Source organism: Typha latifolia, unplaced genomic scaffold (assembly GCF_019914945.1).
Source record: "Typha latifolia isolate L0001 unplaced genomic scaffold, TyphaL0001v2 contig_57, whole genome shotgun sequence".
In the NCBI taxonomy this organism is placed as follows: Eukaryota; Viridiplantae; Streptophyta; class Magnoliopsida; order Poales; family Typhaceae; genus Typha; species Typha latifolia.
Genome location: NW_027330502.1, coordinates 6,876 through 22,039, shown reverse-complemented (window position 1 = coordinate 22,039; position 15,164 = coordinate 6,876). Strand labels below are relative to the sequence as shown.

General features: G+C 44.7%; 1 protein-coding gene across 1 annotated transcript; it reads left to right on the top strand.

Moving 5' to 3' along the window:
* Positions 1–9,834: 9,834 nt before the first annotated feature.
* On the top strand, positions 9,835–10,242 carry LOC140802644 (uncharacterized). The gene has a single exon (XM_073158196.1). The coding sequence runs from the start codon at positions 9,835–9,837 to the stop codon at positions 10,240–10,242; it is 408 nt and encodes a 135-aa protein (XP_073014297.1).
* The last annotated feature ends 4,922 nt before the right edge of the window (positions 10,243–15,164 follow it).

Sequence of the window (15,164 nt, the reverse complement as noted above, 5' to 3'; positions counted from 1 at the left end):
AATGTCAGTTTGGGCCAAGGTGGTTCAAATTCTGCTTCGTACTCCAATATGGTTGTTCTCTGAACCATCTTTCATAATGAGGATAGCAAAATCTTCATACGCCGCTGTCCCAAATCTGCATGTAATCCTTCTACAATAGTTGGCCCAACCGATAAATCCTCAACCACGAATAGCCCATCAATACCAATGCAATGCCGTTCCTTGGAAATGAAAGCTTGCCATCTGGACCTTTGCGTCCTCTACTGTCCCTCGGCAATCAAAGTATTGCTCCACTTAAAACACCCAATCCGTTGGATCATCGCCTTAGAATTTTGGAAAGTTCAACCGTGCGGTTCTCTCCCGAATAGCATTGTCGGGTTCGCGAAAGATCCTTGGTTTAGGTCTGAACCTTTGTGCTTGTTGATCTCCTTCTCTGAATTCTCAAACGCGTCCATCACCATCTCTAAAGGGATCAACTTCATCCTCAAAGTGCCAATCCTCATCATCGACGAAGTGCACCGGTGCTGCATGCTTCTCCGGTTCAACCACCGCCGGTCGGATTTTGTATCGGAGTTGGGGAATGATGTGCAGGCATAGGTAAAAGAGGATCATTGACATTAACATGTGGTACCTGGACCTATGGGGTATTAGTTCAATGTGGTCCCACTGCTGGTCGTACGTGAGGCACCGATCTTCGTTGAGGAGATGACGATGTCGATCGGTTTATGACATATTCCATTAAAGCATTATCATTATTCTGCATTACGTCCACCCTATGCAGCAATGTTTGGAACATGCCCCTAAATTCATCCCATGTTCACACCCATGGACATTGGTTGACTCGATTCTGCCATGGCCGCCCCAAAGAAATCGGCCTCACAGTTAGGGTTATCATGGATTGAGTCTTCTCTTGTCAATGTGTTCTCCACTGTCCTTGTTGATGCCATCTTCCTTGTTTCCACGATTAATGGAGGTCTGAGGTTCGCCTAGCTCTGATACCAATGATAGGCTACGAAACGATCCCTTCAAGATCTGAATTGATTGTAAGAAGTAGTTTGTGCAACTGAGGAAAAATATTCACCAAATATTCTCCCGTAGTCAGAAAGTTATGAAACTAAGTGGGATCGATCCATAACTTCCTGATCTACATTTTTTGTATTTATGCGCTTTGCAGATTTGAACTGCATTTGGGACGAAAACACGACATAGTGCGGATGAAGGTGGTGGTGACGGCTAGAGTGGATGTTACGGTTATGGATGATAATGGAGGTGAGGGTGGATGGGTGATGTTTTTTAAGGGAAAAAGATGAAGGGGAAGAAGTGGTCGAGATCCCAGAGAAGAGAGAGGACTCAATAGACGCGGGAGGTTAGAAGTTAGGAGAGACCTTGCCAATGGTAGAGGTGGTAGGTTGGTGAAGAGTGAGGAGGGAGATTAGGGTATAGAGACTAGAGAAAGGATAGAGGCAAAAAACCAATATTCCAATAGCATAATAATTTTGGCTGCCATCCACACCTTTATAAAGGCTAGCCAATAAGTCAGAATAACAATTATTAATCCTAACCCTAATTCTATTGGACTCCCGCCGATCGCAATCGAATGCACAAAAGGTGTTCTTTGTCGATACAAACCTGACGCAGACGTTTGAACGCATATTTTTCGTTCTCTTTTTTTATGAACCTGATGCAGGCATATGCAAAAGCGTTCAAACGCGACTCCTTCAACGTTCGAATGCGACCTACAAAAAATTTATTTTAATAAAAATAAATAACTAATGCAATAAGAAAAGACTATCAATGTGTATCAAATAAATATAAATTATGGTAATAGCATATTAATATTATCACAATTAAATTTATCCTGTGAAATATCATATTTTACTCGAACGGATTATAATCGAATAAACAACTAATTTATGTTACCTAAACATTTTCAGACCCCAAACCCCACATGTGAGACCCCTTGGACTTTGTTAGCGATGAGTTGACCCTCGGTTAGCGGATATAACGGATACATGTTTTGTATCATTTGATCAGACTGTGAGTAGTCTTATCCCCTAGATGCCTTTCTCAAATTAGAATATATTATGTAATTTTTTATATGCATGTTTTGACCTCCAGGATGATTATATGATCTTATCTAGAGATGATTTTAGTTGGACATATTTTATCTTGTATTTGATTAGACTAATCTGAGATATGAGTATTCTGATGACGTATAGAGATGATTGGAGATGATTATATTATTATAATTTTATGTCGAGATGATCTATAGCATGAGTATGCATATGATACGTGTACCATTAGAGATTTATTGCATATATATTTCTTTTGACACCTGTTTTAATTAAATTGCTGATATGCATGAGTTGTTATAGTACTGGATAAAATGCATATGATCTATCATTTAGAAGGAAAGCATGGAATCTAATTGGTATAATAGTTGGTAGAAAGCATGAGGATACCCGAGTGGGCGTGAGAGTTATGGCGTGCCTGGAGAGATTAATCACTCGACAAAGTTGCAATCCTTTGGCCTTATGTCCGAGGTAAGTAGTCTGTGTGCGCAGTAGACATTCGGACACATGCGTTCGTCAGGGCATATGTGGCGAGTTATCCTCAGGTGGTTTCTATCAGCTAGTTGGGTACGCGAGTCTAGATGATGATGATTCCCTTAACAGTTGGTAGGGTATTTGATCTGGATTATAAGACTGGGTACCGAATGTCGACTCCAGGATGATTATATGATCTCATATGGAGATGATTTTAGTTGAGTATATTTTATCTTATATTTAATTAGATTGATTTGGGATATGAGTATGCTGATGACATATAGAGATGATTGGAGATAATTATATTGTTATGATTTTATGTCGAGACGATCTGTTGTATGAGTATGCATGTGATAGACTAGCATGAGTATGCATGTGATACATGTACCATTGGAGATTTCATCGCATCATAGATTTCTTTTGACTCCTTTTCAACCTAAATTCTCGATATGCATGAGTTGTTATAGTACTGGATAAAATACATATGATCTATCAATTTAGAAAGAAAGCATGAAATCTCATGAGAATACCCGAGTGGGCGCGAGGGTTAGGGCGTGCATGGAAATGATTGATCGCTCGACATGGTCATGATCCTATGTCTTTGTGCGTAGTAGACATTTGGACACATGCTGTTTGCTAGGGCATATGTGGCGAGTTATCCTCATGTGGTTTCTATCAGCTAGTTGGGTACCCGGGTCTAGATGATGATGATACCCTTAACGGTTGGTAGGGTGTGGTTATATATTTGAGATACCATTAACGGTCGGCAGTGTATGCTCTAAGCCTTCAGGCTGGATTATAAGATCCATTACCGAATGTTGATTGTGCACAATGGTCTAGTGTGATGATGTTATTCAGAGTCGATATTGATGACTGAGATATTGAGAAATGCATTTAATTTCATTATCATCTAATATACCTAATTATCCGGTGTTCATTATGCATCATATGTGGTTGCATTTGATATCATAACATGGTCATCGTCGGCATGCATCATATGTGTCATATTAAGAGAGTTATGATGGTGGTATGACATGGAGATTGGTTTATATATTGTCGAGAATTATATATGTGATCAGTTAGGACAAGATATCCACTATACATTTATATACTCATTCGTGACATAATGCTCTTTCTGATTCATATTATCCAATACATGATTTAATCTCTATTTGGCATCACTGATTCAGGGTATGGTCTATTCACTAAGCCATTTGCTCATGACTCTCTTTATTTTTTTTCTAACCCCTTTCAGATATGTGGTGCATGATACCGACTTTAGATATCCTGAGAAGATATTTTTAGAATGATAAAGTGAGCTATAGGTGCGAGACGGTATAGATGATAGTTTATATAGATATTGAATTGTGCCATTATTGGATATTTGTACTCCTTTGTATCAGACGACGAATTGTATGATACATGTTAGATTATATTGTACTCATGTCTTAGTGATTTTAGTTATATCTTGATAGTTTGTTGTAGCCTATGTGGGCCCTGCTAGATTATATAGTTGTCTAATGTATATTATTGTAGACTTGGATATTCATATTTTAATAGGTTTATTTGGTTAATACTATGATTTATTTGGTGATGGATTATGTGAGCACAGGGGTGTATCTATGCGTGACGGGCCCCGCCCGTTTTGTCGCATGCCGCAGGTGCTGTGTGGGCACGTGGGTGTTCACGTGCCTGTGCCGGGCTGGGACATTACAAAGGGTGCCGGCTTGACCGGAACATCTCACCTTGGATTTGCACCTCAACTCAATCCACAGGACTGTGCCATCTCCAATGGCTACATCGTATCCACAAGATTGCACCTCTTCATTGCCCCCACGGCCCTTTTTCGCCCTCCTCGTCTCCTCCGAGTAACATGATCTCCGTAGCTTGTTTTCCTCGATTTGTGCTGGGGTTAGCCGTCGGGAAAAGCTCTTCTATTGCCCTCCGAAGTCAGTGAGAGGAGCACTAGGTGGTAGGGACTTCCCCCCCTTGTGGTCGAGTGGGAGGACCAAATCCAGCATTGCTTGATGGAGCCGGTTAGGATCCTTTCCAGTCTGTTAGGTTCCTTGGCACCTTGGAGCTTCTTCTCTCTGACCTTCTCCTTCATCATGAATGCTGTAGAAAAGGCCCCCAGCAATGTCCTAGGTCTCATGGGCTTGACCTCTGCTTGTATGTCGGACCTGAGTCCACTGATGAAGGTGCTGCGGAGGGCTGTCTGACCAACCTGGTATGTGGTTGCAAATTCTCTGAAGGTCTTCTTGATAAGCTCAAACTGTGGTCCGTTGAGGTCAAGATTGCTTGGAAGTGTTCATACTCAGTTGGACCGAACCAAGTACATAGGGCGAACGCAAACAGTTGTGTTCGTTATGTCGCTTGGAACTATCTGATTGCGACATCCTCCAATTGGAATGAGGCTATTATGACGTTCTGGTAGTTTGGGGTCCATTCGTGGGTGAACTGATCCATTCAATAGAGCCAGTCTAGTGAATCGCCTCCTGCAAACTTAGGGAAATCGAGTCGTATGACCCAAAACTTGAGGCCCTACAAATGACCCATCTTCATGGATTGCATGTCCTCGTTCCTTGCGTGGGTCCCTTTTGCCACATGGAGGGCGGCCTCACTGTGGCATCGGCTCCATGACCCATTGGTTCGGACAATTGCCTGCCTTAGCTATAGGTGGCTCGGGTCAATCTCTGGCCGCGGGTCGCTCAAGCTAGTCTTGGTGCAGGTGGTTCATGCTAGGGTTTACCCTTCTCTATTTTGGGCCAAACCCTAGCTGCGGGTGGCTCAGTCCAAGCCTTAGGCACAGGTGGTTCGGGCCAAACCCTAGGCACCATTGGGGTAGACCAAGCCCTAGCCATTGGACGAGGAGGTAGAGTTTAGTGTGTCAAACTCCATCTCGTGCATCTAACTTTGGTGGGTTTGTCCATTGGTGTGCACACCCAAGGGATGGGTCCACCCAAAACCCTATGACATCCTCCTCTTCAATCGGTTCAGCGCTCATAAGTTTAGGAGCCGCAACACTCCTCTCTATTTGTGCTTGTGGAGTTCGTTCTTCATGGAGTTCGTGAATAGTGGACACCATCTCAGCCATGAATGCTTGTATTGATTGCAAGGATTGAATCACCTCTGGTGGGGTTGACGATTCTAGCGGTGGATTTGTTCTCGCCGGTGGTGGATCCCTGATCGTAGAAGTCTCCCCGGTTACTCTTGTTGCCATCCCTAGTGTGATTGTCATCTGGTCCAAAAATAACGACGGCTCTGATACCAAATTGTTATGGACCGACTAGAGATGATCCAGAACAAGGGAGTGTAGGCTTTGATTAGTGTAGGCTACATCCTCTGAGTCATCTATAAGGATCACACTACCCGTTGCCTAGGAAAAGCGGTGTTAGAGAGTGTGTTGCTCATTGCACCGAAAAGAAAGACCTTTTGCTCGTTGCTTGTCCACCTATGTACGTGTGAGAGTCTGGACAGTAGGTCTAGTGCTTCCCTTTATGTTGTTAGATGGTCGAAGAGGGGCTCTCTGACCCAGTATAGCTCCTGCAATCGTCGGTGCTGATAAAGATCTACACCCGTTGGTCTAGTCAGGTAGCAGCTATCCCGATCGGTCCGGATTGTTCCGTAGCCTATTATTGGTATCAAAGCGTCGTAAACCCTATCATTAGTATTAGAGCTAGGCGTTCAACAAGGAGAACAATGGAGAACACACCGACATGGGAAGATTCAATCCACGATAACCCTAACCATCATGCCAATTCCTTTGGGGCGGATACAATAGGACTGAGTCAACTAACGTCCATGGGTGTAAACATGGGCTTGGCGGATGAACTTGGGGTCATGTTCTAAACATTGCTGCACAGAATGAACGCAATGCAGAATGATCATAATGCTTTAAAGGAATATGTCATGAACCGATCGGCTGTCATCTCCTCGATGAAGATTAGTGCCTCAAGACGGACCAGCAGTGGGACCACACCGAACCGATACCCCACAGGTCCAAGTATGACATGCTAATGTCAATGATCCTCTTTTTACCTATGCCTACATATCATCCCCCACCTTCGATACAAAACCCAAGACCGACGGTGATGGAACCCGAGAGGCGTGCGGCACTGGTGCGCTTGGTCGATGAAGAGGATTGGCACTTTGAGGATGAAATTGATCCCTTTGGAGATGGTGATTGATACACCTTGGTAGACTCTTTCCTTATTGCATTAGTTATTTATTTTCATTCAAATAAATTTTTTGTACGTCGCGTTCGAATGCCTTTCCGAACACCTGCATTAGGTTCGCAAAAACAGAGAATGTGAAATGTGCATTCGAACGCGGTCGGGTGCATTCGAATGCTGCGTTCAAATGTCTGCATTAGGTTTGCATCAATAGTGAACACTTTTTGTGCGTTCGAACACGATCGAGGTGCATTCGAATTAGGGTTAATAATTATTATTTTGGCTTATTGGCTAGCCTTCGTAAAGGTGTGGATGGTAGCCAAAATCATTATGCTATTGGAATATTGGTTTATTGCCCTCTCTATCTTCTCTCTAGTCTCTCTACCCTAATCTCCCTTCATCTTCATCAACCTATTGGAATATTGGTTTGCATCACTAGGTCATAGGAGTTCTTACCGTGGGCGGAGTGGTCTTATTACACCGCCTACCATAGCTGTATTGGCATGACTCTATTTGAGGTGGTGTATAGGCGGACAGCTCCGACATTACGCGCCTATGACCCAGTTGCATCTACAGATCGGACGGAGGTGGACTTAGCATTGATAGATAGAGATGCCACTTTGAGGGGTTTGCGTGCCTATCTTAAACTGGCTCAAAACCGCATGAACCTGTATGATCGCAGCCATTGGAAGCAGGAGTTCAACATCGGCAGTTGGGTGTTTATGAGGGTACAACCGTATCAATAGGTGACCTTGCGTCCGATGCGTAACCAAAAGTTAGCACATCACTACTTTGGTCTGTTTCGGTGGTAGAGCGTATCGATCTGGTTGTATATCGTTTGGAGCTGCCAGAGGGATCGAGAGTACATCCTATCTTCCATGTTTCATTTGCTGAGAGAGCGGATTTGAGATCATCAGGTCATTGGATCGGTTCTATTGGAGCCATTGGAGGAGACAGAGATCGTAGAGCCACTTCATGTACTTGCTCGGCGCCGCTAACATCATGGTACGAGATTAGAGATGGAGGTTCTAGTTGAGTGGCTGATACGATCTCCCATTAGGCTAATGTTCAATCTCTTCCAATTCTCTGATCTAGACTAGATCTAGCATGAAACTTTGAAATAAGATCCTGAAAGATGCAGCCGTCAGATTGACGTGAAATTTAGATATGTTGTAGCCCCAGAAAAGAGCTTTCCAACAAATTAAGGTTCAGGCGAATCGGATGTGGGGATCTCAAGATGTCGTCTAATTAGTGGACAAACATCAGGGTTGTCCATTTAGGATCCGTGGATGGAGGCACGAGATCCTAGGATGACAGTAGCCCCTCACATACTGCAAGTCACCATGTCCTCCACAGTAGCCCCTCACATACTCCAAGTCACCATGTCCTCCACAGTAGCCCCTTACATACTCCAAGTCACCATGTTGACGTTCATTACCTTAGGAGTCTCCCAATCCTCCTCTCCCACAAAGTGGGCCGATGGCTCACGGTGATCCGGTCTAACCGACGGTTGCATAAGGTGTTCCTCTTCATGCATCCTCGATATGTTTGGTGTTGGGAGTGGCTCCATGTTTGTAGGTGGCATCTCTTTATTTGGAATAGCAGGTGGCGTGCTTGGGAGAAGTGTTCTTGAGGCAATCGCATCAGCCAACTCCATCATGCATTCGTGCGATACCCTAGCAGCTTCTCTCTTCACCATGGCTGCTACCCTATCTGCACACATCTCCTCCATCATCTACAGAAGCAGCACCACGGTTGTGACCTGCTACATGGAAGTCTGGTCCGGACTTGTGGTAGTTTTGTTCTGGTCAGCTAGGATTGGCCAAAGAAGATCCCGATTGATGAGGGTTACCGGTAGCAACTCCTGGACCAGTAGGGATAGATTCGTCTGCCAACCTTCGAGACCTTGTGGAAATGGATGGATGGATTAGGGCATAGGGAAGGTGGCTAGGTTGTGAGAGAAGGACAGAGAGAAAGGTGGGCCACTACTTAGGGTCAAGCGGGTATGACCAGTCCCACAATGGTGGATCCTAAGAAGATGTAGGTCGATCAAGCTTGGAGGAAGGTGAAGATAAAGAAGAAGAAGAGCCCAAGTTCCTTTGAATAATCAATAATGAAAAGAGGCTGCCTTTCCACATCTTTGGAGGCTAGCCAATCATCCAAAAACACTAGAAAAATCTTATTATGACAACTTTCCCGTTGTGCATTTGGACACACCATGATCATGTTCAAATGCCATCCATTTGCGTTGATTGCGTTCTAATGCCCGAAAACAAGTCTTTGGATTTGTAAAAGCAAATCAGGCAAACGCCCACGTTCAGATGCCAACTATTTTTGTTCGAACGCACTTGCCTGGAACTATCTTATTTCCCTAAACATCTAGCAAGCAATTAACAAGACTTCAACGTCTAAAAATGAAATACAATGTATAATTGAGCAAAAGCTGAAATTAAGATAACTAGGGATTCCAATGAACCGTCACACAGAGCAAGTGCCTATGGGGAGAGCTTTTCAGTGGAGTACCTCAGCCACATCATTTCAGCCGAGGCGGCAGCTAATCCAAGCAAGGTTTTCTGCATGGTCAATCAGCCACGACCGAGGACCATCTAAGAGCTTCGCAGCTTTTTGGGCCTGATGGGGTACTACCATCGGTGCCCTGCTCACATCCTTGCTGAGGAAGGACGCCTTTGAGTGGACTAACAAGGCGACCTAGGCCTTCGAGGAGTTGAAGGCCGCTATGACCACTAACCCGTGCTAGCCCTATTGGATTTCTCCTAGTAGTTCCTGGTGGAGTGTGACGCCTCCGGAGCAAGGATCGGCACTGTGCTTACGCAGAAGGGGAGGCCTGTAATATACCTTAGCAAGGCCTTATCGAGAAGGTCATAGTTATTGTCCACTTACGAGTGCGAGATGCTCACCATTTTACATGGGATGACCAAATGGAGACCCTACCTAATTGTTGGCGGTTCATGATTTGGACAGATCGGCGGAGCCTCCACTATTTCATGAGCCTGCGCATTCACATTCCAGCACAGTAAAGGTGGGTCACTAAATTGCTAGGGTATGATTATGAGCTATAGTACAAAAGGGAAGCGGAAAACAAGGCAACAGATGCATTACCCCAGCAACCCGCACTAATGGAGTTGGCGGCCATATCGATGCCGAGTTTTCCATTCCTCGAGGACCTCCGGAGAGTAGGTGCATCTAACCCAAAGATATTGAGGTTGATGCAGGAACTAATGGAAAGCCCGGCGAGCCAACCCAAGCTTGGGAGCCGAGATAGACAATTATTGGACAGAGAGCACATCGAGGTTCTAGCAGATGATAGGTTGCGCGCTCGACTCATGGACCACTTCTACTCCACTCTCGAGGCCAGACAAGAGGGCACACAGAGGACGTACATATGGCTTACACAAAGCTGTACTTGGGCCAACATGAAGAAGGCGGTGACAGCACACATGAAAGCATGTGAGGTGTGCCAGCAGGCGAACACCAACTCACTCAGATCAGTGGTATTATTACAGCCTTTACTGATTCCAGAGTGAGTTTGGGAGGACATCTCCATGGTGCGGGGTTACTTTGTCATATTTGGGGCATAGACAGCCTGAGCAAATATGACCACTTCTCAGCCCTAGGGCACCCGTTCTTTGGAAAGACCGTAGCAGAGGTGTTTGTACGCGATATCGATAAGCTCAATGGCATGCCACGCTCCATTGTATCAGACAGAGATCGGGTCTTTATTAGTGACTTTTGGATCGAGTACTTTATGCTATAGGCGACCTGGTTAGACCTCGGTTCGGCTTACCACCTGCAGATAGATGGCCAAACCGAGGTGGTAAATCGGGGCATCGAGTAGTACTCTTCGCTGCTTTGTAGGAGAGCGCCCCAAGAGATTGCTTAATAACTTGCATTAGGTAGAGTGGTCATTCAACAGTGTACTTTATGCTAAGGTCACACAAGCATTCAGATGATAGCCTTCAGACAGTGTATGGTAGAACACCATCGACCTTGCGGACCTATGACCCCATGGCCTCTACAGCATAGACAGAAACGGACGTAGAGCTAATTGATAGAGATGCTACCCTAAGGAGGCTGAGGACCCACATGGTAGAGGTGTAGATCCACATAAAGCAGGTCTATGATCACAGGCATTGGCGACCTAGTGTTCATGTGTTCGGCCATATCGGCAAGTGACTCTAAGACCGGTACGGAACCAAAAACTATTGCACCAGTACTTTGGGCCATTCCAAGTGCTCGAGCAACTTGGCTCGGTAGCATATAGATTGGCATTGACCGAGGGATCCCGCGTTCATCTAATGTTCCATGTTTCACTCCTGAAGGCTTGAGTCTGGACGGACTAGATCATGGATTGGGACATAGCCGACCCAGTGGAGGAGACACACCTAGTGGAGCCGGTGAGGGTTCTGGCTCAGAGGCGATGACGTAAATAGGGGAGACTACAGAAAAAGATTTTGGTGGAGTGGTTGGGTTGACACTTCGAAGACGCTATGTGGGAGCTTGAGTATGAGATAGCCGAACGCTTCCCTAACTTCACACCTTGAGGACAAGGTGGCGGAAGCGTGGTGGATTGTTGTGAATTCTATCCTCTCTATCTCTCTCTCTCTCTCTCTCTCTCTCTCTTCAGTTGGCGACACTCCCGAGACCACCAGCTGAACTCTCACGCACCCCCCTCACCTATTCCCCTACTACTCATTCCCTCAGCTCACGTAACTGAGATCCCTCTCGCTCACCCACACCGCAGCCCACTATCATCTTCCTCCTTTGCCTCGACTCCACCTCGCTAGCAAACCCCTTTTCATCAGCCGGTCTCCATTTCCCATCCAGACCACCACCCAACTACTACTTTCTCATCCGTAACCGCCATCATGTACTCTTTAATACTTATAAATGTATCCTTAATAGTATTATGTCATGAATGAGTATAGAAATGCATCCTTAATAGCATTATGTCATGAATGAGTATATAAATGTATCCTTAATATATAAATGTATGGTAGCTATTATGTCATAAATTATCAAGTATATAATTCTCAACAATGTATAAACAAATCTCTATGTCATATTTTCATCATAACCCTCTCAAATATTACACATATGATGTATGCCGACTATGATCATGTTATGATTTCAAATGCAACCACATATGATGCATAATAACCACTTGATAATTAGGTATATCAAATGATAATGAAATTATATGCATTTCTCAATATCTCATTCATCAACACGACTCTGAATAACACCATCATATTAGACTACTGTGCACAGTCAACATCTAGTACTCAGTCTCAAATCCAGCCAAAAGGATTAGAGCATACCCTGTCAACTGTTAAGGGTATCTCAATAATATAATTATGCCCCTGCCAATCGTTAAGGGTATCATCATCATCCAGACCCGGGTACCCAACGAGCAGACCAATCGTTAAGGGTATCATCATCATCCTGACATATTTAGGGCATCTTGCGTTGGTACATGTTGGTGTTTTTTGATAATATTTTGGTATATAATAGATGATGTGAAGATCATTTGAAACATTTACATGAAGTGCTGAAATTGCTTGAAGTAAATTCTTTGAAAGTAGAGATGTCTAAATGTTTGTACTGTGGTTTTCTGCTGTACCGTGGTTTTCTTTCGGAGTCAGTGTAGAGCCTCCTGGAAGTTCTTGTAGTGGGTTGGACCGAATCGCCTACATATGGCATCAGTGAACTCAGCCCAGGTCTGAAACGGTTGGGTACGAATGGCAGCCCATAACCAATCGCACGCCTCATCTTATAAGTGGAACGACGCTAGTCTGACTTGTTGGTGCACCGGAGTCCCTTGGTAGTCAAATAGCTGCTCGACTCGATGCAACTTGAAAACGTAGGAAATTCAAGTCGCAAAGTACGAACTTGAACTCCAGGGATCTGGTTTTCATCTCAACCCAATTGAGCCCAAGGCTGGTTGTGTGCTCTATACCCTTGAACTGATGGAAATCTTTGGTGTGGGTTCCATTGGCCCAATTGTCGTCTTGGCCCACTAGCCCACGGATCTGCTTCTTCTGGTTCGATGTTGAACCATGCAACTTGTGGCTCAATCCGCACGCCTGGTTCAGTAGGGCGAAACCAAGACTGAACTAGTTCATTAAGAACCCTGGGCGTTGGATCTGGCTCATAGGCTACACGATAAGATGAACTAGGTACATCTTGGCTAGGCCTTGGGGAGCACGCCCTAGGTCTTGGTCTGCAAAAAATCCTACGGGGTCTTGAGTATTTGTTGCAGCTGTCGCTGCTGTTGGTGCAAATATGGAAGGAGATCCTTGACGACCAGAAGTAAGGGAAAACATCATTTCGAATTTTCTTTCCAATCGTGCTTCTCTTTCCTTCTCTCTCACATCCTGTGCTTGCAAAACGAAGGCCAGCCAGCCACTCAGGTGTTGCTGGTTGTACTGGTGTGACTAGAGGTGGTGCCACCATGGTCGAACTTGCCTGGTCTCTCAATGGTGTCGACATTAGGGGAGAGGTGTTTTCAGTTTCTGATTATTCAGAGGTGTGGGGAACTTCATGTTCTGCTGCCCTTGCTGCTCTAGATCTGATTTCCACCATGGAAACGTTCCAAGGAAGGAAGGGCTGTGATACCAATTGTAGCGGCCCAATTTATAGAAAAGCAGATCTTGATTCTCTCACCAGTCAAGAGAGAGTGGCCACGAACTGGTGGTGGAGTGGTGGAGGAGGGCCGTAGTGGAAGTGTAGAGGAAAATTTCAGAGGTGTTGGAGGAGGCTATTTATATTATGGCTACTCCTAGGGCTAAAACTAGCTGATTCATTTCATAATGAGCAAAAGTGTTGCACACCACAATTGGCTAACTCCGAATTAGGCTGTTTAACCCTCATCTGGACAGACTAATGCTAATAAGCAAACTTAGACCAACTAGGTCTAATAAGCAAATGCAACAGACCATAAAGTCTTAATTGAACAACTTAAAGGAAATAAGCAAATTTAAGATGGATACTGTTCCAATCGAGGACCAAGTGATTTTGCTTCGCTAGGCTAGATCAGCTTGGTGTTAGGGCTTCGGTCAAAACACGCTTGCATCAGTTTCGCAAAAATAGAGAATACAAAATGTTGCACACAATTGGGCGCATTCAAACGCTGCGTTTGAATGTCTACACCAACTTTGCATCGACAGTGAATGCCTTTTGTGCATTCGAACGTGATCAACAGGAGTCCAATAGAATTTGGGTTAATAATTGTTATTTTGGCTTGTTGGCTACCCTCTATAAAGGTGTGGATGGCCAATAGCGGACCGAGTGATTTTGCTTCGCTAGACTAGATCAGCTTGGTCTTACGGATAAGGTCAAAATACGCTTGCATCAGGTTCGAAAAAACAGAGAATGCGAAATGTGTGTTCGAATGCAGTTGGGCACATTCAAACGCTACATTCGAATGTTTGTACCAGGTTCGCATCGATAGTGAATGTCTTTTGTGCGTTTGAGCGCGATCGACAGGAGTCCAATAGAATTAGGGTTAATAATTGTTATTTTGGTTTGTTGGCTACCCTCTATAAACGTGTGGATGGGAGCCAAAATCATTATGCTTATTGAATATTAGTTTCTTGCCTCCTTAATCCTCTCTCTAGTCTCTCTACCCTAATCTCCCTCCTCACCAACCTACCACCTCTACCCTTGCAATAAATCCAAATCTTGTGGATGATAGGAGGATAAATTGATTTCCCCAAGTTCCATGGAGGAGACCCAGTCAAGTGGCTGTACCACGTGGAGCAATTCTTCGCTTTCCAACATATAGAAGAAAATGAGAAGGTATTGCTCACGAGTTTTCATTTAGAAGGGCCTACTCTTCAATGGTATAGATTGGCTTCCACCAATGGCAGATCGGCATTTGTGGGGTGGCACCGGTGAAAAGTGGTGATGGAAAGGTTATGGTTGATGGAAGGGTTAGGGCAAATGTTGGATAGATTGGAAGAAGGGGAAGGAGAGGGCCGCCTCTAAGGGTCTAGGGTGATTGGCCGGTCGAGGGAGGTTCGAAGTGGCATTGCCGGGGAATGAGAAAACAAGAGCGAAGAAGACGAAGGAGGCAAGGCAAAACTCAATTCTTTAATAATAATTTAGTTGCCATCCACATCCCTTTAGAGGCTAACTGAAACAACTCAAACTGAACCCTAAAAAATACAATTTCGCCGACTACGTTCGAATGCACCCGACCGCATTCGAACGCACCGAGTTTGCTCTTCTCTGGATTTGCGAATGTGACGCAGGCATTCGAATGCGAGATCGAACGCGTCTATTTCCCACTTCTCTAGATTTGTGAACGTGATGCAGATGTTCACAGTGCGTTCCAACGGGGCATTCGAACGCACAATGCACACTCTCACAATCGCGTTCGAACTCACTCCACCCGCGTTCGAATGCGACTTATAGAAAAATTATTTTCTTAGAAATTAAACATTAA